The 24,989-nt window shown below is 61.1% G+C and overlaps 1 protein-coding gene across 12 annotated transcripts in view; it reads left to right on the forward strand.

The window, feature by feature from the left end:
- Positions 1-24,989, forward strand: part of VAV2 (vav guanine nucleotide exchange factor 2) — a 169,722-nt gene extending 144,733 nt beyond the window's left edge. For 6 of the 12 annotated variants that reach the window (XM_045043733.1, XM_023242972.2, XM_045043734.1 and 3 more), the window contains 18 exons: positions 570-656; positions 2,459-2,544; positions 3,250-3,382; positions 4,639-4,653; positions 5,637-5,746; positions 6,643-6,744; positions 7,198-7,286; positions 9,503-9,519; positions 10,372-10,393; positions 10,892-11,019; positions 11,789-11,863; positions 13,191-13,243; positions 14,157-14,273; positions 16,421-16,508; positions 17,439-17,562; positions 18,238-18,324; positions 19,252-19,406; positions 22,722-24,989. In XM_045043733.1, the coding sequence (XP_044899668.1) occupies positions 570-656; positions 2,459-2,544; positions 3,250-3,382; positions 4,639-4,653; positions 5,637-5,746; positions 6,643-6,744; positions 7,198-7,286; positions 9,503-9,519; positions 10,372-10,393; positions 10,892-11,019; positions 11,789-11,863; positions 13,191-13,243; positions 14,157-14,273; positions 16,421-16,508; positions 17,439-17,562; positions 18,238-18,324; positions 19,252-19,406; positions 22,722-22,769 (1,536 nt within the window). In that variant the 3' untranslated portion in view covers positions 22,770-24,989. The remainder of the gene's footprint in view (positions 1-569; positions 657-2,458; positions 2,545-3,249; positions 3,383-4,638; positions 4,654-5,636; positions 5,747-6,642; positions 6,745-7,197; positions 7,287-9,502; positions 9,520-10,371; positions 10,394-10,891; positions 11,020-11,788; positions 11,864-13,190; positions 13,244-14,156; positions 14,274-16,420; positions 16,509-17,438; positions 17,563-18,237; positions 18,325-19,251; positions 19,407-22,721) is intronic. The other 6 variants (XM_045043735.1, XM_023242976.2, XM_023242978.2 and 3 more) reach the window with 4 other exon arrangements.

A 24,989-nucleotide genomic window follows, 5' to 3' on the forward strand; every position in this document is an offset into this window, starting at 1 on the left:
TGGGTCTCAGATTCTGCTCCGCCAGTGGGGTCCTTCTAGGAGCAGGCAGGAGGTGCTGGAGGGGAGGCTGGATCTGGCTCCCCACCTCGGCCTGGCTCAGGGATTCCACCCAAGGCAGCCCGTCCCCCTGCTGGGCTTGAGTCTCTGGCCCCCAGTCAGGGCCGGCTGCCTGGATTGCAGCGGGCACCGCCCCCTGGTGGCCATTGGGAGGACAGCAGCACATGGACGGCCGGAGCTAGACCTAGGGGTCACCCAGTTCTGTGAGGCTGTGCGGGAGCTCGGGGCCTGCTGGGTGCCCACTTCCCGAGAGCTAAGAAGCGGGCTGGTCAAGTCTAGGTCGCTGACTGTTTTCCTTTTGTCCGAGCTAGAAGGGGGTCGAGTGACAGGGCAGAGAGACACTCCTAAGAGGCAGGGACTTGGGGTTCTTGGCCCAGGGACACGTGCCGTTTGGGGTCGGTTTTACCTCTCCTGCCTTAGTTTACTCGTGTGTCACCCCCGTGGGGTCTCGAAGGCCGCCAGCTGCGGTGGCTGGCAGCCCGCCAACCCCTCCCCCGCCTCGTTGTTTTCAGGACTTGGCGATGTACATAAACGAAGTTAAGCGGGACAAGGAGACCCTGAAGAAAATCAGTGAATTTCAGAGTTGTATAGAAAACTTGGTAAGTGTAGCTGATTCTCCAAAGCGTGGAGATTAATTACGACCGTATACACGCATTTTAGAAATTATTTTCACGATCCTGATATTCAGTAAGCAGGTGGGTGAACACACTCTGTCCGTCTGTCCGTGCACACTTCACCCACCCCACACGCTCTGTGGGGCACGAAGGTGGTCCGCTCGCTGAGGGGCAGGGTCTGGGGAGGAATGGTATTGACCCCTCTCACCCACCCCCCCCACCCCGGCCTGGACCAAGGACTCTCTGGGGTCCAGCCTAGAGCCCGACGCGGGGCTCGAACTCACAAACCAGGAGATCGTGACCTGAGCCAAACTCGGACGCTCGCTTAACCGACTGAGCCACCCAGGTGCCCCGAGATCTGCTGAATGTTTCAACCAGGCTCTCTGCACCCCGACACTGTTGACATTTGGAAACATTCTTTGTTTTGGGGTCTGTTCCGTGCATTGTAGGATTTCAAGCAGCACCCCTTGTCCGGGCACTCTGGGTGTCGGTAGCACCCCTCCCTTGGGGGGCCCAGACGTGGCCAGATGTCCCCCGAGTACAGAGTTACTCTGGCCGAGAACCACTTTCACAGTCCGGTCCCTGAACTGGGTAGAGTCCGGGTGAGTCCGTCAGGGGCAAATCAACACAGAAACTTTTGCAAGAGCAGCCCCTGGATGCCTTTGGCCCGTCCCTCACCCACCGGGCCACCTGTACACACGTGTGGCACGGGACACGTTCCTGATGTGTGGTCAGCTGAGAACAGATGTTGCCAAACAGCGTGATGAAGCAACCCCACCTTTCTGTCTTTTCAGAAAGAGAAAAATGCCGAGGGCCGAGGAGGTGAAGGGTAGATGTGCCCCAGCCCGTTGGCGGTGGTGCTAAGTGCCCGGTGGGGTCCTCCCCTGGGATCACCTGATCACCGATGTTTTGGGGTGTTTTTTTAAAGAAGTTTTTACATGTGATTGATCGTGTTCCTTAAATAACAAAAACGAAACAGCGGTGCTGAGCAGCGTGGAGCGTCCCCTGGGCCGGGCGCGTGCCCGGCCCTGCGGTTCTCCCACGGACCCCGTCACCGGCAGGTGGACATGGTCCGATGGCTTCGGCACATCAGAGGTGGGACGCGGGCCGGGGCTGGCGGCCGCGTGGGTGCTCGCCCCCCGACGTGTGACCCCAGAGCTGGGCTCTCCGCCTCGGCCCGGCAGCACGTGCAGAATTCAGGAATCTCACAGAGAACCGGCCGTCGTAGCACCACGGCCACGGCCCCGCCAACGTGCTGGAACACTTCCCTCCTCCCCTCTCCAGCGTGGGTAGACCCTTCCTCTGTGAGCCACGCAGGGAACGCGTCACGACGCGCCCTCCCTGAATCGAAGCGGGGGTGGAGATACAAGCCCAGCGAAATGAGATCTCGGCAGAGCGGAGAGGGCTTCCACTAGAGGCCTCTTCCTGCGGCGGACGCAGCGCTGGCCCCCGTCTGATAGGCGCCATTTGTTCTCTTGAGCTCAGTGTCCCTGGCCCTCCCTCCCAGGGCCCTGCTCTGGGCCGCACACAACAGCAGCCTGTTCCCGTTGCCCTGACCCACGCCGTCAATGGCTCCTTGTTCCCGCCGTGCTGAAGGGAGTGCTCCACGGGGCCAGGGGAGGGCCCGGTCCTCCCCCGCCATCCCCTCCCACCCTGCCCTGCGCACCAGCCGGGAGGCACAGGCTCCCATCCGTCGGTTCTGCCTCCCGTGTCCGTGGGAAGCAGGCCCGCCTGGGCGCCCGCCCCGCTCCGGCACTGGGGCTCACAGCCTTGCCCTCTCTTTCCAGCAGGTGAAACTGGAGGAGTTCGGGAGGCCGAAGATTGACGGGGAACTGAAGGTCCGGTCCATAGTCAACCACACGAAGCAAGATAGGTGAGCGGGCAGGGTGGCAGCCCGGGGTGGTCGGGCACCCGCTCCCCAGCGGGCTGGAAGCGGCTTTTCCCGGGGAAGGAGCGCGTGCCCAGTCAGCCCTGTGTCCTGCCTCAGTCGCTTCCTTCCTTCTCATGAGACCGTCCACACCACACCAGCCGGTGGCCGCCCTGCCCGCAGCCGGCACTGAGCTGGGCTAGGCTAGGGGGCAGCCAGAGGCCCTGGCGTGCGAGCTCCCAGGCTCCCCGGGACTGGCATGGGCAGCGAGGCTGCGCGAACTCCCTGCTGCGTGACTGCAGGGGAGGGCTTAGCTTCGCACGGCCCCTGCTTGTTCAGAGCCCTCCACACCACCTACTCTGTGCGAGGCCTGGGGCTGTGGCTGGGGTCACTGTAGATGGGGATCCTACCCCCACAAGGCTTCCAGTCTGGTGGAGGGTGGAGCGTGGGGGCCTGAGGACCCATATGATCCTTGGGCCATGGGGGCAGGTAGCCAAGGAGGGCTTCCTGGGGGAGTTGTATGGAGATGGGGGAGCAGGGGGCGGGGGGCGGTCAGAGATGGCAGGTGAGCCAGGCGTAGGGGTGGGGCTCCGGGTCGGTGAGGGATCAGCCCTCCTGCTGCCCACCCCGGCCGCACGCTGGCTGTCGGGGGCCTCGGAGCCCGGGGCGCTGGCCGCACTGACGGGCCCCCTGGCCGCACTGCTGGGCCAGGTACTTGTTCCTGTTTGACAAGGTGGTCATCGTCTGCAAGAGGAGGGGCTACAGCTATGAGCTGAAGGAGGTCATCGAGCTGCTCTTCCACAAGATGACCGACGACCCCATGAACAACAAGGACGTCAAGAAGGTGGGCCCTGGGCCGCCTGGTGGCCGGCAGCCTTCTGGGCTGAGGGAGGAGTCGTGGGGAGGCCTTGAGAACGGCGTGAGCCGGGCCGGAGGTCAGCACGGACGCCGACTGGGTGGCTCTGCAGTGCGGACAGGGGCTTCCCTTCTGTCACCCTCTTGTCCCTCTGACTTGTGAGGACAGCACGCTCACTCCGTGCCAAGTCCAGCACTTCCCTGGCCCTTTGTCTGACTTTTCTCGGGGCGGGGACGCCCCTGGGATCATGGTTCCCGGGTGAGGGGAATGCAGAGGGGCTCTGGAGAGAGTCAAGCTGAGACCATGGCCATCTGACTCCAGCCCACCTTCCCCCTGCAGTAAGCAGGCCTTCCCTTTGGAGGAGGGGTCCGAGTGGGCCTCACTGTGGGTCCTCAGACACGAAGACGAGCCAGGGGGCTGTGGTAGCTGAGGCGGGGCTGTGGCTATGGGGGGTGGGGGTATGGCTTCTGGAGGGTGGGGCCGTGGCTGCTGGGGGTGGGGCTTTGGCAGCTAGGGGCGGGGCGGGACAGCTGGGGGTGGGGCTTTGGCAGCTAGGGCAGGGCGGGGCCGCTGGGGGCGGGGCAAGGCTGCTGAGGGAGGCCATGACTGCTGCTAGGGGCAGGGGTGTGACTGCTGGGCGTGGGGCTTGGGCTTTTGGGGGTGAGGGCATGGCTGCTGGGGTGAGGGCATGGCTGCTGGAAGGTAGGGCCGTGATTGCCGGGGGTGGAGCCGTGAGTGCTGGGGTGGGGCTGTGACTCCTGGAGGGTGGAGGGGGACTGCTGCTGGGGGTGGGGGCATGACTGCTAGCGGGTGGGGCCTTGACTACTGGGGGCGGGGCCGTGACTGCTGGGGTGGGGCTGCCACCCGCCCCGGGTTCAGTCTGGTTCGGAGGCTATTGCATTCAGTGTTTGAGCACCTACTGTGTGCATCCCAGGCTAGATCTGGGGACCAGGAGCCAATGTGCTGAAAATTCCAGACTCTGGACTAAAGAGCTTGCAGTACAGAATGCAGCTACCTTCTGGAAGGGCTATGGGGGGTAAACCACTCATCCCCACCCGATGTCTGAAACAGTGCCCCAGGTTCGGGGCTGAAGGCACAGTCCCCGGGCCCAGCCCCTGGCTCTGGGAGGCAGGACCTTGCCCTTGGCAGTGGCGGGTCCAGGGCTGCGGTGCCCAGCACAGGTCCAGGCTGAATCTCTTAACCATCTGTCTCCCCTTTTCCTCCCCTCTCCTCATGCTTCCTAGTCTCATGGGAAAATGGTAAGCACCCGGGCCCTCTCCCTTTGCCTTCCTTCCCTCAGGGCCCAGCCAGCCCTTGCTTCCTGAGCCTGAGCGGGAGTGGGGGCCCCAGGTGGGCCCGAGCAGGGCCAGGGCCAGGGCCAGGGCCAGGCTCCTGGCTTTCTTCTTCCTTGGTCAGGCCCTCGGTGTCTTCATCAGGAAGGTGGTGTGCATTCATGATGAAGAATGCCGTTACAGAGGGTAGGAAGGAAGGCCCACCTGCCTGCCCTGGCCCCGCCCACCCCCAGGTCCCTCCTGGTGAAGGACCACAGGTGGTCTTTCAGTGGGCGGGGCTTTTGTGTATTCTCACTCTGCAGTCTGTCCTATTTTCTTCCCCTCTCCTCCTCCCTTCCCTGCTTCCCTCCTTCCCTTCCCCCCTCTCCCCTTCCTTCCTTCTCTCCTTCCCCGTCTCCTTCCTCCCTCATTTCTTTCTTCCTCCATTTTTTCTAACACAAATGGGCTCAGACTTTCCGTACTCTTTCTGGGCCTCTTAGAAAGCCCCTAGAGATGGCCAGGCCTGGTGGGTGGTCAGGGCAGCTGTGGGCTGGCTCTGCTGCAGGTCCCCCCCACCCCAGCCCACGGCCTTCTCCAACCTTTTGTTTTGTTTGGTTTCTGTTCTTTTACTTCAGAGCAGTGAGTTTTTTAGCATCACATTTAGGAACTGAAAGTGGGCAGGCCCGTTCTGAGCACAGGCTCCCTGGGGACCCAGCTCCAGCCTTAGAGACGGCCCTGGCTGAACCCGCCGAGAGTTCAGTCGAGGGCACACCTCGGAGGGGGTAGGAGAGGGGGCCCTGGACGTCTTGTGAGAGGGGTGTGCATGTGCGTGTGCACGTGCAGACACAGGCATGGGTGCGCCATACACGTGCACGCAGGTGCAGGAACGGGTGACCTGGACGCGCGTGCGTGTGTGTCCTCGTGCCCAAGCCCATGCCAGTTGCGAGCTGGTGCCCCGCCTCCTCCCGCAGTGGTCCTACGGCTTCTATCTAATCCACCTCCAAGGAAAGCAGGGCTTCCAGTTTTTCTGCAAGACAGAGGACATGAAGCGGAAATGGATGGAACAGTTTGAGATGGCCATGTGAGTTCAAGGGCGGCCGCGGCGGAGGCCCAGGTGGGCTTTATCCAGGACCCCCGCAGACCGGGGTATTGCAAACACCCAGAGACTGGGGCAGGCTCTGTCACACCAAGACCCCAGGCGCACCTCGGTGGCACCCCAGCTGCGTTAAACTCTGCCTGGGGCAGGAGAGCCTCCCTCTGGGACAGCCTGAGGCCCCTGAGGCCCAGCCTGGCACAGGTGCCCAGCAGAGCAGTGGGCGGCCAGGGACGGCTTCCGTGCCCAATGGACTCCCGGTAACCCGGGTTCTCAGGGCCTTACAGGCTGATGGATGGTCACTTTTTTGTGAAGGCACGGGGCTCTTTCTCCATGAAATCTAGAAGGAGCCTCAATACGTCCAACAGAGAGAGGCGATCACGGGGTCCCCAGACACAGCAGACCTGGAGGCCAGAGTGGCAGGGTCCTTCTGCACGTGGGTCCTGCTGCCAGGCAGGCTGGGGGCCCCCGGGCAGGTGCGCTCCCCTCCCTGTAAACAACTTTGGGCTCCGTCTCGAACACCTGGCCTTACTGTGTCACGTCCCGTCGTCCATCTGTGCTTAGGTCAGTACACCGTTTAGACTTTCAGTTTCAGGTCTGCGTCCAGCGAGGCCTCTGAGTGTACGTCGGCTGAGCTGTGACAAACCCCGCACCTGCCTACAAGCCCTCGCCTAGACACAGCCCCCTACCATCCTCCCAGAAGGCTCTCGTGCCGGCGCGGCCCCGTTTTAAAGCCCCCACTCAGATCCTCACTCTGCCCGGGGTGTCGGGGCCCATCCGGGCCGTGAGTCCTGGCCTCCTGCTCCGGAGCCTGGCTGGTCCCCAGGTAGGCACTGTTGCCTCGGTGGAGCTCAGGGAGCCCGGCCCTCTTTCCCTCCCGTCAGGTCAAACATCAAGCCAGACAAAGCCAATGCCAACCACCACAGCTTCCAGATGTACACTTTTGACAAGACCACCAACTGCAAAGCCTGCAGGATGTTCCTCAGGTGAGGCCCCTGGCCCGGCCCCTCCCGCCCTCCCCAACCCCAGCCCGCCTTCAGGGGAGCCTTGTGCTGTGTCTGTCCTATGTCCCGTCACCCCGACCGCCTACCACCTACCAGGCCAGTGCTGTGCTGGGCCCAGAGGGGCTGGGGAGTGGTGGGGGGGGGGTCACTAGACCTTCAGTGTCTCTAGATCCGTCCGCCGGGTGTTCCGGATCGAGCCGGGAGGGAACATGGCTGTCCCTGCGGGTGCCCAGGGCCTGCTCTGCGGCGTGGCAGGAACAGGGCCGGGAGCGGTCTGGGCGGAGAGCCAGCACCAGGGTCGTGGGGGCCTGGGGTTTTGAGGGACGACGCGTCGTGCGAGGGGCAGATGGCAAGGCGGGCAAGGCAGGCCTGGTGGACTTCGGGCCTTGCCCTCGGCACTGTGTCTGACTCACGTCCCACCCTCCCCCTGCGCAGGGGTACCTTCTACCAGGGCTACCTGTGCACCAAGTGTGGTGTCGGGGCGCACAAGGAATGTCTGGAAGTGACCCCTCCCTGCAAGATCAGTGAGTAGCGCCCCTGCCCTGCCCCGGGGGCTGGTCCTCGGGGCCCCCTGCCCGCTCCCAGCGAAGGGCCCCGTGGCTCACAGCTGCCCTGGTACCTCCCTCCGGGCCCCGGCTGCCTTCACACTCTCTCCTTTCCTACCGCGGGGACCCCCTGGGGCCGGGACCACATGAGGAAACCGGGGCCCAGAGAGGAGAGGACACCTGCCCCGGGTCACACGGTACGAAGAGGCCCAGCCGGTGGGCTGTCCCCTGCCGGGGCCTTCCCTCCTGGGGCGCTCCAGCATTTCTCTCCGCCTCTTTGCCTCCCCCACCCCACTGCCCAACTTGGAGACTCTGTACCCCAAACGGGCACAGAACATTCGTGGCAGGTGCGTGCAAGTTGCCTATCACAGAGAAACATCGGTCATGACTGTGCCTTGTCCCCGGTTCTCCTGTACCCGGAGAGGACTGGCATTCCGTAGCCACAGCGACAGCCCCCTCAGCAGACGGTTTACGTGCACACGTGTGCACACACAGGCACGGCACCTGCAGCACTCTCGTTCTCCCCGTGCCCGTTGGTCAGGGGGGAGCCTGAGGCTCAGGGAGGAGAAGGGACCAGAACCTGCCCAGATATCAGCCGGACTCCTGCGGGGGGTGAATTTTGGGGAGTTCCCAGCCTGCAACCGCTGTGGCTGGAGCCCACAGGCGCAAACTACAGCTTTTTAGCTTTGCCTCTCGATACCGCCCTCTGGTGGCAGCGTGCCCATCACATTAGTCGACCGGACAGTTCATGTGTTCTGGCATTTTTTTTTTTTTCTGATCCTAAAAGTAACATATTTACTTACCAAAGATTTGGGGGCGGGGGGAGAAAAAACACAACAAAGAAGAAAGTAAATATCGCCCTTGAACTTACCAAGAAATAACCAAAGGTAGTATCTTGATCTATTATTTCCTTCTAACTTTTCTGATTTAAAATGAATCTTTCTGGGTTTTTAGTCTCCTGGTTATTAAACAGTCATTTCCCATAGAAAACGTGGGAAAAGTAGAGAAGTGTGAAGCAGAAGATGACCTCCTCACGACCCCACCAGACAGACTCACTTCCGTTCACGGACCCCTTTTCCCTCTGCAGACACACGCCCGCCCGCCTGCCCAGTCTCTTCTTACGTTTGTGTGTTTTTCATAACGCCTATAGTTGGGGTGTCACCAGATGGACAGCTTCGTATCTTTTGCAAGCCCAGGTTCTCATGACCAGCCGCCCCATGTCATTAAAAGCCTGCGGTGGGTGCCTGGTTTTATTCCGGAGAGTTCCGAGCTGGGCTGGTCCTCGGGCCTTTCGTGCCGGGCCTGGGCTCTGGACAGGACTCCTTGGCCTTCGTCAGCTCTGGCTCCGGGCTGGGCCCCTGACCCGAGGAAAGGCAGATTAACTCTTTGTTGCCCCGGGGGCCAGGATGTCCCAGAACGGTGCCGGCCACTCCCAGAGGGCCTCTCCCGTGGGAAGCCTTGCTGGCTCCTCCTGTGTGGGTGCCAGCTACGCATCACCCGCTCCTCCCCGCCCGATGCCCACGGGGTCTGTAGCCTCTGCTCTGTAGAGGCTGTCGGCGACCGTCCACAGCAGTCGGCCACGTGCGTGTCGGATGGCGTTGAGGTCACCATAGCCACGCACTTTAGGCATCGTGGTCCCTGCTTTGTCCGGTGGCGGACTGGTGGCCCAGCTTGTCAGATGGCTGGGGCCCAGCCTGGGACTGTTTCTCCCCTGGGGTCACCCCGAGGCAGGCAGGAAGGATCTTGGAACACCCGCCTTCCGTCTGACATGCCCATGAGCGAGCACACCGGCCACTAGGTAGCACGCGTCCTGACATCTCTTGTCACTCGGCCGTGGCGGGCATCACTAATCGGTGGTGGGAACTTTGCCTCTGAGCCCACGTGGGCCCCAGTGGTTCAGGCAGCTTCGGCCGTCGGAGCAGACCTGGCCCACGCAGGGAACCTGTGTGCCAGGCTGGGGTCCCCCGCGGGGCCCCTAAAGCCAGAGCTCAGAATTCGCCAGCAGAAGGAATTGAGAGACTTTTGTAGTCCCCTGCTGTGTGTGCCTGTGACCCATGTCTGCAACCAGTGGCCTTGACCTTTGCCTTGCTTACCCACCTAGGCACCCCGGGCAGCTCCTGCTATGCGGGCGGGAGCCACCTGGGTCCCCAGGGCTGGTGGCTTGCCTGCCAATGTGTCTCCCGCTTCCTTTTCAGGTTCTCCTGCAGACCTGGTGAGTCTTCCAGACTGTTCTCCTCCCACTGCTCCATGCCCCACACGGCCCGTGTGCCTGAGCCCAAAACACCCTGCGGTTCCTGATATCATCCCTCCCCCACCCCGGGGCCACACTGGCTAGCACACAGGCCACTGTTGGTCACCGGGGGCCTTTGATTTCCTTCGTGGGTCCCCGGGCACAGCCAGCTGGAGGCCCCTGACAGCCGTCGCCCTGGCCGGGCAGCCCCCCCCACTCTGCTTGCCTGGGGGCTTATGGGTGCCCAGCTCTGTGACATGCGTCTGCCCACCTGCCCCCCATCCTGGCTTAGAGCCCTCTGTTCAGCTGACTTAAGGATGACGTCCCTGAATTCACTTACGGGGTGTGGACATCACATCTCGCCCCAGTTGTGGGATCTGGTCAAATTAACTAGCACTTAGAGGGTGCTTACTAGGCCTTGTGGGGGGTACAAAACACCCTCATGGCGGGGGGAAAGACATAGCATTTAGTCTCACGCAGCAGGACATGTCCCAGAGAGAGATGACAAGCTCCAGGCTCAGAGCAGGGAGGTCCCAGGGCTGGCGTGGTCAGGGCAGGCTTCCTGGAGGAGGTGGGAATTAATGCGAAGGGATGGGAGAGGAAGGGATGGATGTCCCAGGGCTGTGGAGGGGCACAATGGTGGAGGGTGTAAGTGAGAATGGGGGGGGGGTGTCCTAGTGAACCAGTGTCACATCTACCTGTGGGTGTCTGGATGTGTCCCTCACCTCCCCCCCGCTTCCTGCCTCAACCCTTCTCTCTGGGGGTGTGGGGGGCAGGGAGTGGCGATGCTTGGCCGCCCTCCCTGATCACCGTGGTTTGTCCTTGCCCTCACAGGACGCCTCTGGAGCAGGACCGGGTGAGTCTGTGGGACCCGGGCCCTCTCAGCTACTGTCCCTATCAGCGGTCACTCTGGGAGGCGGGCCTGGCCACAGTGACCTGCCAGCCTCCGCCAGCCTGGCCCAGCCTTCCGGACTCCAGGCTCCCAGGGAGTGTGCTCCCTCTACGGCCCGGTCTCCGTATATAACTATATCCCTCCGATCAGGTTCCGATGAGCCACAGAGCTGCAGAGAAGGGTCGGGTCTTTTCAGGAGGGAGGGGCTGTAGCCGGAGACCCCCTCCTCCTCCCCCTCCCTGTGCAGGGTGGGCCTCACAGCACCTCTGCTGTCACTTGGCCGTTTTCCCCATGTGCCCCGTGTCCTCATTCCCCCTGCTTTGCGCTGCGTGATAGGAACGTGGCTTTTAGCCGTTGAGGACGGGAGGCCTCACGAGCGGTGTGGCCGGAGCCGTGATGGGCCGGCAGCCGGCCGGGACCAAGTTGCTGAGCGAGGGTCCCCCTCCTGCCCTGTATCCTCAGGTCCCAAGATGGTGGCCGTGCAGAATTACCATGGCAACCCTGCTCCCCCTGGGAAGCCAGTGCTGACCTTCCAGACGGGTGATGTGATCGAGCTGCTGAGGGGCGACCCCGAGTCTCAATGGTGGGAGGTGGGTCCTGGGGACCCGGAGGGGGTTGAAGCCCCTTGGGGCAGATGCACAGAGTCCTGTCGCCCGGGAGGGGCAGGTGTGGGGGTGAAGGACCGTCCCGGGGAGAGGGAAGTAGGCTGTTGGCAGGACTGCGGTTGCCTCTTGGCCGTCATCGTTGTTTTGTGATGGTCCTTGTCACTACATACTTACTTATGAATTTGTTGTACTAGACCGTGCCTTCACAGAACTGGAGATTCAGAAGGTGCAGAAGGGTGTCTGTGATATAAAGTCTCTGTCCCACTCTGACCCCAGCTGCCCGGTTCCCTGCCCCGTGTGTCACCAGAGCCATCGGTTCTGGGTGGCCTTGCAGACGGGCTTTGCTGAGGTGATGGGGGAGGGGGGGTGAGGCGGAGCTGCCTGGAGGACCATGGGAGGCTGTCCCGGGCAGAGGGGAGAGCGAAGGCCGAGCCCCGGCCCCTGCAGACCCTCCCAGGCAGCGTCTGCCTTCCACCGGTCCACGCGCCCCTTCCGTGTAGAAACACCCTTGTAGAGCAGAGAGCTGGGGGTGGGGCTCTAGCCCCAACCCCGGGCCTCAGCGTTCCCATCTGTGAAGTGGGGACACCACGTGCCTTCCTGCCTGACGGTCATAAGGTCAGCTGAGGCTACGGCAGGAAGTGGTACCAACGCACGGTCTTCTTGGGAACTGTCCTCGCCCAGTCCTTAGGCTAAGCCGCCCACCCCACGCACTCCCGCCGGCCAGGCCCGGCCCCCATCATCTGTCTCCTTCCAGGGTCGGCTGGTGCAGACCAGAAAGTCAGGCTACTTTCCTAGCTCGTCCGTGAAGCCCTGCCCCGTGGATGGAAGGGTGAGCACTTTGCACAGAAGCTCCTGGAACTCAGTGGCCAGGAGCCCGGGGGCTCTGCGGGCTGTCTCCTCACTCGGAGCGTCTGGGCTCGTTCAGGACGCCCTTGCTAAGTGGCTGTTGTGAGCTGGCCCCAGAGCTGAGGACTGGGCCCGGAGAGCAGATGGATGGGTGGGGGGGCCAGGGGCAGGGGGTTGGGTGCTGCATTTCTCGTGGTTTTAGAAACACAGAAACGGGCATTTCAGCAGCAGTTGTAATGGACAGAAGACCAAGAAGGTTGCCTTTCTCCAAATTTGGGGGACTCTGTACGTCTTCTGGGACCATTGCACAGCCCCCAGGGAGCAGAAGACTCCCACGGACGTCAGAATTCAGAGCCAGACTTTAGGGTGTTTAGAAAAAAGGCAGTATGGCCTTTCTTTCGGCCGAGTAGTGTGGACCAAGCCTTCCTCTGCTACAGAAGACATCACACAGTCAGCCTTGAATAATTTAATTACCTCCACCCACCCTCCAAGAGGGCATTTCATTCATTCATTCATTCATTCATTCATTCATTTTATTTATTTTTAGAGAGAGAGAGAGAGAGAGAGCGCAAGTGGGGGAGGGGGCAGAGAATCTTAAGCAGGTTCCAGGCTCGGCATGGAGCCGGACGCGGGGCTCGATCCCACAACCCTGGGATCATGACCTGAGCTGAAATCAGGAGTCGGACACTGAACTGACTGAGCCCTCTCAGATGCCCCCCCCGCCCCCCGCCAAAGGCATTTAAAAGTACAAGAGGGAACTTTCTCCAGAGGGAGCAGGAGGCGGGCCCCAGACAGCACAGGAGCCCTGCTACGGCCTTCAGGCCCTGCCCGGGGCCTCAGTTTCCCCATCTGCGTGGTGAAGGGCCTTGCCCAGCCTGTGGCACGGTGAGGCGAGGCCAGGCGTGGGGTCTCGGGCTGCCCGGCCTGCGTGTGGCCTGCCGCCTGGATGCCTTTGGGGCTGTGAACCCATCTGTGGCAGAGAACTTGGCTGTAGGCTGTACCCCTGTCACTGCTCTGAAATTCCTGCGGTCTTTGGTCACCCCTTCCCTGGGGGATAAGTGCCTTGTCGGTTGGTTGCCGTTCGTTCAGTCTCATCAGTCAGTCAAACCCCCTGAGCATCTACTCAGGGACAGCGAGTCCCGGCTGCTGCCCTTAGGGACGTCCCCATCCAGTGGTTCCAGGGCTGAGTCCACAGACGCCCTGGTAGCCAGTGCTGGGCTCGAGGGTCGGGTCACTGATGACAAGCCCCCTCTGGCCCCACTCGGGGCAGCCCCAGGGGGGACATTAACGTGTGTGTTCTCTCCTGCCAGCCGCCCGTCAGCCGACCGCCCTCCCGGGAGATCGACTACACGGAATACCCCTGGTGAGTGGGTCAGCCGCGGTGCCCTCCCCCCTGCCCGCGAGCAGGCTGGGACGTGGGGCCCCAGGGTGGCTGAGCCCTCTCTGGCTGTGTGTCTCTGGGAGCCTGGAGGTGGGGGGGGGGTCTTCTGTTCCCCAGGACAGGTGTTCCTATCGGCTAAAAGAGGTCACGGGGAGAACGAAGCTTTTTTTTTTTTTTTTTTTAACGTGAGTTTAATGGTGCTTCGTCGTAGAAACTCTACGAAAGCGGTGTATTTAAGGCTATTGACACTTGCACACTGATCCGTGTTGTCGCCCCAGGAGAACAGTGGGGCCGTTTGGACGGACAAAAGCACGAAGCCGGGTTTTCTAGGATTGGGGCACAGACCCCGGTCGGACTCGGGGTCCAGCTTTTATTGCTCTGCCCACTGGGCGCCCCGGGGCGGCCTCGGTGGTAGTAGGACCCTGTGCTTTGCGCCCTGTGGTGGCCCCAGAGCGGCGGGCAAACTCCTACCCCGGGAGCATCTGGCCTTGGGATTTGCATTCGGGGCTCGCCCCACGGGCCCGGCGACGTGACGCTTGCGTGCTTGGTGTCCCGGTCTCTGCACGTGGGCTTGGCCTCCCCCTCCACGTCGGAGATGCCGCGGGTCCACCCCACACGTGAGCTTTTATGTGTTACCGCGTTTTCAACGGCGAAAACCCAGAAATGCGCTCCAACGCACATGCTGCATCGGGCGCCTCTCGCAGGCCGGGTTCTGCAGCAAAGCCCTTGGGGCCGGGCTGAGGTCTGGGGTCCGGAGATCCCCCCCTCCCCAGCCCCTCCTGCAGGGGCTCAGCCTCGTCCCCGGACGGCTCCTTATGCAGGTCAGCGCGGTCGCCGAGGCCTGGGCGTCCTCGGCTGTCCCGGTGTTAACCATCCACTTCCTCCCACCCGCCAGGTTCGCAGGCAACATGGAGAGACAGCAGACAGACAACCTGCTGAAATCGCACGCCAGTGGGACCTACCTGATCAGGGAGCGGCCGGCCGAGGCGGAGCGCTTTGCCATAAGCATCAAGTACGAGGTGGCCCGGGGTCAGGGAGACCTCCCCCCGCACCCGCCCCGGGGCCACTCTGGACCACGGAGCCCACGTCCCTCTAGGTCCTGTGCTCTTTGGGTTTGGGACTGGCCGTGGACTGTACTGCCCAAAGCAGGACACTTTAGAGACGGGAGAGTGTCTGTGGGTCTGTGCAACGTGGCTGGCCCGGGACGTGGATGAAAACGTCTCGCCCAAAGCCACCCCGTGGGCTCAGTCCCCCGTTGTTTGGGTTGCGGGGACCACGCAGGCTCAGGTGCAGAGTGGGACGGGGCCGGGGCAGGGATGCCATACAAGGTCAGGGACTTCCCGGCACCACTGGGCTTCGGGGGAAGGGGAAGGTCACACCGCTGCGACCTGTGGCCTCAGCCTTTGGCCTGAGTGTCCTCCTGCCCAGTGGCCGCCCCCTCGTGCACCGTCTGCCACCGCCCCCTCAATAGATGGAATCTGACCGGTGGGCGGCCACCTTCGGCCTAGGACGCCCACGAGATGGGCATCTTGGGTCAGGCCCCCGACAGCCCACGGGCCAGCAAATAGAGGGGTCTGTCTGCCGTGGTGACCCCCAAGGTCCAGTCTGCTTTGTGTGCTGCCCTACAGGGTGGCCTGTGTCCAGGGGCAGGCCCCTCCCAGCCTCATACCCCAGCGTTAGCAAGCCCCTTCCTCTGCACCTGGACCCAGTGGGGGCCGAGAGCCCGGCCTGAGGGGACAGCTCTCACGTGCGGTCGGCCACCATGCCTGTGTGCATGTGCATGTGCAAGAATGCCCCTCCCCTGTTCCAAATCCAAGAGAGGACGGTGGGTGGGGACCCGTGCTCATCCAGGGCCGGGGTCCCCCTGTGCAGACAGGCGCTGAGGGCCCCCAGAGGTGGGATTGCTGGAGGTCGGAATCTGCCCCAGCCTTTCCACAAATGCTTGGAGCCGGAAACCAGCACGCTGGCTCTACAGTACAGAGAACAAGGAAGACCGGCGTGGGCAGGGACAGACGTCCGGTGAGACAGGCGGACACGGCCCAGGCCACCTGCTTGGCAGGGCCTGCTCCCCAGCTGAGGTTGCCATGCACCGCGGTGGCCAAGGGGAGCCTCGCGAGGTGTGACCGTGCGGCGGGGCTGTGACGGCCTCAGCAGGGCCCTGGGAGGAAGTGGGGTGTGGACCGTGTGGCAGGTCTGTGGTGGAGGTGACAGAGATATCACTCGCCAGATAGGAGTGATAGGAGTTCACCTGGCACCTCTGTGTGGCCGGCCTGCAGGGCTCCCCCTGGGGCTGAGACCGGCCCAAGGAGTTGGGGTGCGGTGAGCGTGCACGGCCGACTTTGAACCCTTGAGAAACAGTGGGCAGTGGACGGAGGCCCCTCGGGAGAGGATGCTGGGCAGCCGGCACCTGATTATTTGCCGGTTGTTTATGCCACTAACTGATTTCCGGTTGTGAAACCAGCCTTGCATTCTTGGCTGTGGTGTGAGGTCCTTTTAACTGTTCGGGTTAGATAGACGTACGCGTGGGGAGAGATTCAGTTTGCCGAGGACTTTTGCATCTGTAGAGGTGTTGGTATGTTTCCTTTTCCCGTGATGTCGTCTGGAGTGGTGTTTGGGGGGGAAGGGAGGCTCTCCGACAGGGTCACATCGGAACTGAGACCTGAGGACTCGAGCTCAGGAGGGGAGGATGGCGGGAGTGTGGGCCTTGGGCCTTCCCGGCAGAGGGGCAGCTCTGGCGGGCGTGCGTGTGGCCTGTCTGGGGATGCCCGTCGGCTGGAGTGGAGGGTGCAGAGGACAATGTTAGGCGGCATCGGAACTGGGTGGGCTGCTCCCCTGGGGCCTCAGGGGGCCATGGTCAGACCTTTGACTTTATAAACCAAGCCGTGAAGGCCTCGCCAGGCGACTGGGAAACAGGGAGAAGGATGACGTCCCCCGTGCAGAGAGGGGGATGAGCAGAATCCCAGGACAGGAGGCCCCCGTGGGCTGGATGGGGCCTGAGACCCTGCTGGCTGACCCTGGAGAGGCCCAGGAGGGGGTGGGCCAGAAGGGCCAGGGGCTGGGGGTGAGAAGGCGAGGCCAGACAGGTAATAAGCCTGGACCCCTGGGGGCCGGGGGCCACGTGGCCCGAGTGGTGACCCCAAGGCCCACGCGTTTGCCCAGGTTCAACGATGAAGTGAAGCACATCAAGGTGGTCGAGAAAGACAGCTGGATCCACATTACAGAAGCGAAGAAGTTTGAAAGCCTCTTGGTAGGTGATCCCGTGGCTCCCTCGGGAGGGAGGCCTGGCCTGCAGGGTCGTGGGAGGGCCCGGGTGCCCCACTGCCTCCATGGCCTCTGCAGGCGGCACTTTCCCGCCACCAGGGAAGATCCAGGGAAGTGGGTTTGGAGGGCACCTTGGGACAGTTAGGTCACGGCCCCTGCGTTGAGGCTTCTGCCCCCAGAGGGCCCGGTGGGTTCACCACGGTGCACAGTGAGGGGAGGGCCTGGCCTGGCCTGCCGTGCGTCACTGCAGCCACCCCCCCCCCCCCAGCACCTAGCCCCGCAGCCCGGCCCCCAGGTGCCCCAAGGCACAGTTCTTAACGTGATTTTTAAATTAGGCCTATTGTGTCTTTCCTAAATGACCTGAGCTCTTAGACAAGGCCGCTGTGGCCACAGAAAAGCACAGGGAAACGTATCCCCAGTTGCCCCGCCCAGAACCCCGTGTTCGCATTCAGGGGAGGCCCCTCGACCTGTCACAATGGCTGGGGTGTGGCTCGTAACTACGGTTTTGAAACAGAACTGTTGCTCATGACGTTCGCGTCCTTTCCGCGAGGTAGACTTCCCCGTTGGCACGGCCCTCTCCTCCCCACGCCGGTAATCGTAGGGCATTCGGTCTCTGGCGCGTGCTGTTCTTTCTGGAAGCCCTTCCCTGCTGTCGGGGCATCCCGGCGCCATCCCCCGCGTCGGCCCCTGGCTTTCCTGTAGCAACAGCTGGAGGGAAGCTACTGGCTCAGGGGCCCCTTGGATTCTGACCGCCCATCCTGGGCGGCGTGCTGGGCCGAGAGCAGGAGTGGGGAGCCCTCGGGGGGCCCAGAACACAAGTCCCCCAAGTGAAACCGAGGCGGGAGAGGGAGGCCAGGGCGCCTGGGAGGACTGCCTGGAGGCGGTGACAGCGGCTGTGAGCACGTGTGTCCCGTAGGAGCTGGTGGAGTACTATCAGTGCCACTCGCTCAAGGAGAGCTTCAAGCAACTGGACACCACGCTCAAGTACCCCTACAAGTCACGGGAGCGCGCGGCCTCCAGGGCCTCCAGCCGGTCCCCAGGTAACGCCCGCACCCGCCCGGCACACCGGTGCTCACCCGGAGGTGTCCGTTCTGCCCGCTTCCCACGGCCCTGGCTTTCGCTGCCCACCTGCCCTCGAGGAAGGCTTTCCTGGGGGACCCAAGCCACTGGCCCAGGCACCCCCCCCCCAGCCCATCACAAGCACCCCCCCGAGCCAGGGTGTTCTCCTGGTCCCTGTGACGGGTAGGGAGTGCCAGCTCTGGACTGTTGCTCCCTGTCCTGGCGCCCTTGCCCGGGGGTCGGCATGGGGTGAGAACGGGGCAGGTCCCTCCTGCACTCAGATCCCTCCCTGACCCCCGGCCCCCCGGGGTCCTCACTGGGAGGGAGCCAGATCTGGCACCTCGTTTGCGGGCAGGACTCCACGGGGACAGGGCGGTGTCTTGCTTGAGGCCACCTGGAGTTAGAGGCAGGGTGGGCCCGACGTGTTTGAAGTCCCGCCCATGACGGGCCCTTGAGTGCGCACCTAGTGAGTGTTGGACAGGTGGCTTCAGACACGCCGGAGCCTGCCCGCCCGCCCGCCGGGAGGGGGTCCCGTGTTGTCCAGGCAACAGGCACGGAGAGGTGGCGGGAGGGGCAGCCCCGCCCGGCAGGCCTGGCCCCGCACCCCTGCGCTCTGCCTGCGCGCCCCTTTCACGTTCTCTCTCGCCTCTTTGCAGCTTCCTGCGCCTCCTACAACTTTTCTTTTCTCAGTCCTCAGGGCCTCAGCTTTGCCTCCCAGGGCTCCTCCGCTCCCTTCTGGTCAGGTACCGCTGGTGCCCGGGGCGTGGGGGGGCCCGGCCTGCCGCCCGCCGGCCCGCGGCCCCCGCCGGAAGGCGTCCGCAGCTGCCCGTAGCCCGGCACGGGACAGGGCCGAGGGCACAGGCACAGGGAAGGGACGGCCTGGCCGGCGGGGACAGGGCGGAGGACGCGGTCAGGCTCGGTGCCACCCTCCTCACCGCCGTCACCTCTCTCACGCGCTCACCCCGACGGCCACCCCCCAGCTTGTCACCCCCTAGCCCCCCTCGCTCGCTGAGGGCTTTGCCTCTGGTAGCGGCGGAGAGCCGGGTGGCCGCCCCCAGGGTGACGGAGGGATCACACCGGCGGACCCCCCCGGGCGGGCCCTGGAGACAGGGGGACTGGGTCTCAGCTGGGCCCGACTGCTTGGCCCTCCGCTGCCAGAGTCAGAGCCCTTCCCTGGCCGCTGCGTCTGTCCCCTCCGCCACGGTCATTGTCCCCTGCCCACCAGGACTCCTGGGTCCCCAGCCGAGCTGGCCCAGCCCCGTGTCCAGTTTGGTTTGGGGACCTGGAAGCCAGGCACTGGCACCCCGGGGTCTGGCCCCAGGTGCTCCGTCAGCATGCAGGCTGGGTCAGCTGAGTGACCACTGGGCAGGTGACACTCGTGCACCGGGCTTGCAGGGGGTGGGGCCCACGCGAGTCGTAGTGATCAGAACCTGAGCACCTGCTCTGAGCCCACGATCACATTTGTTGGCTGTGACTCAGTGTGAGTGCCTTCGCGGGAGGGTCGCGTGGGCCATGGCCTGCAGGTCTGGGTGGAATTGGAGAATAGCCTGTCCCTTCAGAGCCTTTCTGCAGGATAGCCCTCCTCTCTGGGCACGGGGCCGGGCACCGGGGGGACCAAGCTGGGCCCCCTCCCCCACCGGCTCTGTGACCCTGCCCATCTCCCCCAACAGTGTTCACACCCCGCGTCATCGGCACGGCCGTGGCCAGGTACAACTTTGCTGCCCGGGATATGCGTGAGCTCTCACTGCGGGAAGGCGACCTGGTGAAGATATATAGCCGCATTGGCGGGGACCAGGGCTGGTGGAAGGGCGAGGCCAACGGACGGGTAAGCGGCTCAGCCCCGGGCCAGGTTGGGGCAGGCGGGCACCTCAGCGTACCTGCCCCAGCACTGTGACGCCCCCTCTGAGCCATAGACCCGAGCTGCCCGGGTTGGAGCCGGATCCAGGCCTGTCTGGCCCCGTATCTGTGCTCGGTCCCATTCTGTGGTTGTGGCCACTGCAGGGGGACGTGTTTTACACACACGCTCCACATTACCTGCACGTACTCAAGCCCTCTTTGCAGGCAGAGAGGCCGCGGGACCACAGCAGGGCGCTCAGGTGTCCTCACTGGCCTCCCTTACATGCTGGGGAGACGGGAAGGGGCACACTGTGTTCCCACCCACTCTGCCTGAGGATGCCCTTCCCTGTCTACCCTGTGACCTTGCAGCACTCCATGGCCCCTTATTCCCGTACCCCTTCTGGACCCCTTGGCTTTGACCGGGTTTGTCAGCACTCACCCAGCAGGGTCCTGGAGCTCGCGTGGGGCAGCTGCCCTTGGCAGGCACACCGGGCTGTGCAGGGTTCGCCTGCCTTGGCTCCCATGGCTCATCATTCCATTGTCAGGTGGTGGAGCTGGTCTGCTTCCACCTAGCGTGTTGTCTGCCCCTCGGAGGCCTCGGGTCAGATCCATTTTCCACCCGACAGCCCTTCAGAAGCATGAGGCCACCGAGTCCTAGGTGCTGGCCTGGAGGGCCGAACCACTGGTTTTCAAAGTGGCCCTAGGGGCGCCAACATTGGAGGCTCCTGGGGCTGTATACTTAGGTCCTCCTCACCCAGATCATGAGTAAAGCAGTTTCCCAGGTGATTCAGAACTACCTGTTTAGAGTGTGACTAGATATTCCTGTTGCTTTGGCCCCATTATGAAGTGATTCTTTTTGTCCCTGGCAGTTCTTGCTTCCAAGTCTACTTTGTCTGCTCTTTGAGCAGTCCAGCTTGTTTGGAAGGAGTTAATGTTTTGCGTGGCAGACTTCACTCTCTCATGCCTTACTTTCAACTTTTCTGTATTCTTAAATTCAAGGTAGAGATAAGATAAGAGGTTATGTTACACATATTTTAAAGCCAGTCTGATCTGACCATCTCTGCCTTTTAATAAGAGCATTAGCCCATTTACATTTAATGTAATTACTGAGCGAAGATTTAAATCCATCATCTTTCTGTTTATTTTCTATTTGTCACATCCATTTCTTCTTCTTTTTCTTCTTTTTTTTTCTTCTTCTGCCTCCTCCTCCTCCTTCTCCTTCTTTTTGCCTACTTTTGAATTGTCAGCAATTTTTTTTTTTCTATTCCACTTCCTGCCTCCTTGGTTGGTGAGTTACACATTCTTTTCCTATTACTTGAATGGTTACTCAGGGATTACAGCGTGCACTCTGACTTCTGAGAGACTATTTTAAATTAGTACTTTTACTGCTTCCCAGATAATGCAAGGACCTTACAACTTCTGACTGTACTCATCCCCTCCCAAATTTGGTACAGGTGTTGTTGTGTATCTTAATTCTACATATTTTTTTAGTCCCATTAGACATTATTTTTGTTTTAAGCAGTTAGTTTCGTTTAGAGTTCCCACCTATTTACCTTGCCCCAGGCTCCCCATTCTTTCCTGCTTTGTTGTATTTCCACCCAAAAGCATGTTCCTGCTGCCTGAAATTCCTTCTTCTAAGTATGTTTTCTAGGGTGAGTCTGCTACTAATAAATTCCCAGTTTTTGTGGAATCTGAACACCTCTTTGTTTTACTTCCTTTTTTTCAACGTTCTTATTAGGAAATGTTTACAATTTTTTTTAAGTTTATTTATTTTAGGTGGGTGAGGGACACAGAGAGAGGGAGAAAGAAAGAAAGAGAGAATCCCAAGCAGGCTCCGAGCTATCAGCGCAGAGCCCGACATGGGGCTTGAACTCATGAATTGTGAGATCATGACCCGAGCTGAAGTCAGACACTTAACCGACTGAGCCACCCAAGCGCCCCTCTAATTTGTTTGGATACAGTTTCAAGCTTAAAGGAAAGTTGCTGTAGCTCTCTGTGCCCAGAGTTACCAATTAAGAGTCGTTTGTGCATTTATCACTTATGTTCTCCTTCGCTCTCTGCTTGTTTTTCTCTTAACCATTCGACAGTAAATTATAGAAGTCCTATCCTTTCCCCCACTAAAGCCCTAAGTACTTCAGTGTCCTACAATCAAGGCCATTCCCCTTTAATAGAATATGATTCTCTGACCCACAGTCCATATTCAGATGTCACCGGTTATCCCGTGTCTCGTCTACGCAAAGGAATTGCATTTACTTGCCATGGCCCTTAACTCTCTTCTGGGACGATTCCTCAGCCTTTCTCAGTCTTATATGACTTGGACCTTTTTGAAGAGTATAGGCCAGTTATTTTTGTAGGCTATCCCTCAGTTTAGGTTTGTTTGATATTTTCTTCATGATGAGGTTGAGGTCATATATCTTTGGTGGGAACATAATGTGGGTGTTGTATCCCTTTCAGTACTGTAGTGTCGCATCCAGAGGTATATGAGGTCAGTTTGTCCTGTTGTTGTGACGTTAATTTTGATGACGTGGTTAAAGCGATTATCTGTTGAGTTTCTCCACCATGAAGTTACTGTTACTCATGAGTACCTTGCAGGGTAACACTTTGAAATCGGGTAAATACCCTGTCCCCCATCAAACTTTCATCTACTAGTTCTATCACTTACTGATGAATTTTGTCTGGTCAATTCTTTCTATCATGGTTGAAAAACAGTGATTTTCTGGCCGTTGTTTCTTGAACACCCATCGAGGGACGTTCTATGCTAAGAGACAGTTTTCCCTCTCCTGGTCATCCCCCGAGGGATCAGTCGTACCTCCAGCGAGACCTGCTTCCTTTTTGTGAGGAATTGTGTCAAGTTCATTTTTGGATAGCGTTGTCCAGGGGATTACTACTAATCCGGTAGTAATCTGTTTCCGTTACCTGCATTTTCTCCTATTTCTGTCACCGGGTCCTGATTGAATAACGAGCCTGTGTATAGAACAGAGGCTTGGCGTAATGTTATTTTCCTCCAGGGAGGATTTAAATTTTTTCTGGCTGGCAGGTAGAGGGAGAGTATGTCATCTTGAGCTGCCGGGGGCGGGCGCAGTTGAGGGTCATTCCTACCCCGGGGCCGCAGCTCCCCCAGGCTCCCAGTCTTTGCCGGGGCCCCCCCTTGGGGTAAGCCTGGCTTCGAACTCCAGTCTTTTGAAGGATCCCCCATTTCCACGAGCCTCTGCTGACCCTCACCCCGACACGTGCACGTACGTGGGCAGACACACGCAGACCCGTGCGCACACGCTCTCTCATGTGACCCCGCCACCTTTTTCAGATCGGCTGGTTTCCTTCAACATATGTGGAAGAGGAGGGCATCCAGTGACGACGACAACACGGACAGGGCTCGTGGATTTTCTTCGAAGAGTCCAGCTCTGAAGTCTGTCTCTAGCTCTGTGACTCAGAGGGGACACGCCCGCCAACCTTCCAGTCTTCAGCAGCCCATGGGGATGGGGAGGGTGTTCAAAATCCTACATGCAAACCGGCCCACCTTCAGTCTGCCCTCGGTGGCCTGTCCTGGGTACGCTACTTGTACATAGAGGAGAGCCGGGCCAGCCCTGTCGTGACGGCCACCACCAGAGCGCCGAGGGGAGGGAGCGCCTGGGGCGTCCCGAGCCAGGCTCTGGGTGACAGCCGAGGCCGGAGCTCACCTGGCCCCTGTCCTGTTGAGACGGCATTCGGGAGCCGAGGTCTGAACAGCAGGTGCTCCCGGGGAGGACCGGGACGGCAGAGGGGGCCTTCCCCCAGCCCCTTCTGCTCAGCCCTGGACGCTCAGCCTGCCTGCTTCCTGCCGCTCCCGGGGGGCAGCCTCGGGCCCAGAGAGTCAGAAGGGACCGGAGCCAGGCCGTTTGCCGCAGCCCGTGCTCAGCCCCAGCTGTGCTCAGGTGTAGTAGAAGAGAGCATCGCTAGGGGGTCCGCGCGGGCCCCCTTGACTCCTCGTGGCCCTCCGCGTGAGGGGCGTGCAGGCTCCGCCCGGGGAGGGGGTCCCTCTCTCAGGAGGGGGCCTGAGCGAACGATGAAGGGGCCGACCCTCCTCCGCAGCCAACGGTACTGTTCCTGCCCTGAACCCCAGGAATGCGTCTGTCCTGTCCTGCTGTCAGGTGGCTACACCTTTTGTAAACCCTGATGTGGGTGAGAAGTTTTGAAAACAAGAGTTTTCCCCCCCGCTCGGTCCCTGCTGTTCACATTCCTCTCCAGAAGGAGCCCCCCCCCCGCCCCCGCCCCGGTCCCCCCCCACCCCGGAGTCTCCTGTGTCGTGCGGGGTGGTTCCCCACCGGTACCGGCCCTTGCGAGACTTCCTCCTGCCGCCCCGAACTGGGCCTGTGGCCAGCTCGAAATAAGTGCTCTTGGGGGTGGCCCCCCTGCCCCCCCGAACTCCCCCTCCTGACTCCCCCTGGCCTTTGACCTCTGGCTCTCTCGTCCAGACCCTCTCCCTCCCTCGGCCTGGATGTTGCACGAGACCTAGCGGCGCCACCTCCCTGCGAGCTCCGTGCCAAAGCTGCTGGTGAAACCTGGGCTGTGTGTGTCCCCTGCCCCTCGGCCAGCTGCCCTGCCCCCTGCAGGGCGCGGGGACCGGGCAAGGCCGGGCGTGGGGAAGGCCAGCCCCTGCTGCCGTGGCTGCTGTTGCCCCACTGCACCCTGGGGTTCCTCTGAAGTCAGCCGTGTGGCCTCCAGGCTCAGCTCACACGCGCAGTGTCCCGGCCCGGGGAGGAGGCAGGGAGGGGTCAGGGACGGTCAGCAGCCAGGGGAAGAGGGAAGGTGGTCCGCAGAGGCTTGAGGCGCGAGGGTGAACAGGATCGTGTTGGGGGGCAGAGGGACACGGGGAGGGAAGCAGAGAGTTGGCCTCGGAGAGAGCAGCCCCGAGTCCCCCTCGTCAGGGCACATCCAGCACTTTGCACACGCAGCCCTCTGCCGATGGCCCAGCCACGAGCCTGGGGGGTGTGGGGGGGGGGGACCCAGCCGGCCCCTTTCGTGTTTACTGTTGTCAAAAGGGTTTTGTTTCTCGTTTCGATTGTTTTGTTTCCGGTTTGGCCTGTTTGTTTTTTAAGGGGAAAAAGTTTGTAATTATTTCCTCCAAAGCTCCCATTATATATCTGTGAATAAGAAGGAAGATATTTTATAAGAGCAAGAAAATGATGTATATTTGAGGTTATCGTGAAACGAGGCGTCACGACAACGCAGGACACTGAGAAAACATAATTTAGAACGCTGGCTTTTGTGAATGTTTTGTTTTTGTTTCTCGTTTGTTTTGAAACGTGTCTGGTTTGGGTTTGCACTGCATGAACCCGGAGGGGAGGCAGGCCGGGGGCAGGCTGGGAAGCGGGGGTGGGGGGTTTCGGCAGGAGACAGGACGAGCTCCGGAGGGGCTTTGGACCCGGGGCCTGACATTAGCTGTGAACACTTAGGAGCCCGGTGCATGCGGGTCAGGGGTCTGGGGGTCCCACAGCTGGTGACGACCCCCCAGTGGGACGCAAACTGTACATTTGCCAATAGGTTTTTTCAGACCACGGTTTTTACTGCAAATAAACCTAAGTTCTTTTCTGCA

The sequence above is a fragment of the Felis catus genome, chromosome D4, assembly GCF_018350175.1.
Source record: "Felis catus isolate Fca126 chromosome D4, F.catus_Fca126_mat1.0, whole genome shotgun sequence".
Classification (NCBI taxonomy): domain Eukaryota; kingdom Metazoa; phylum Chordata; class Mammalia; order Carnivora; family Felidae; genus Felis; species Felis catus.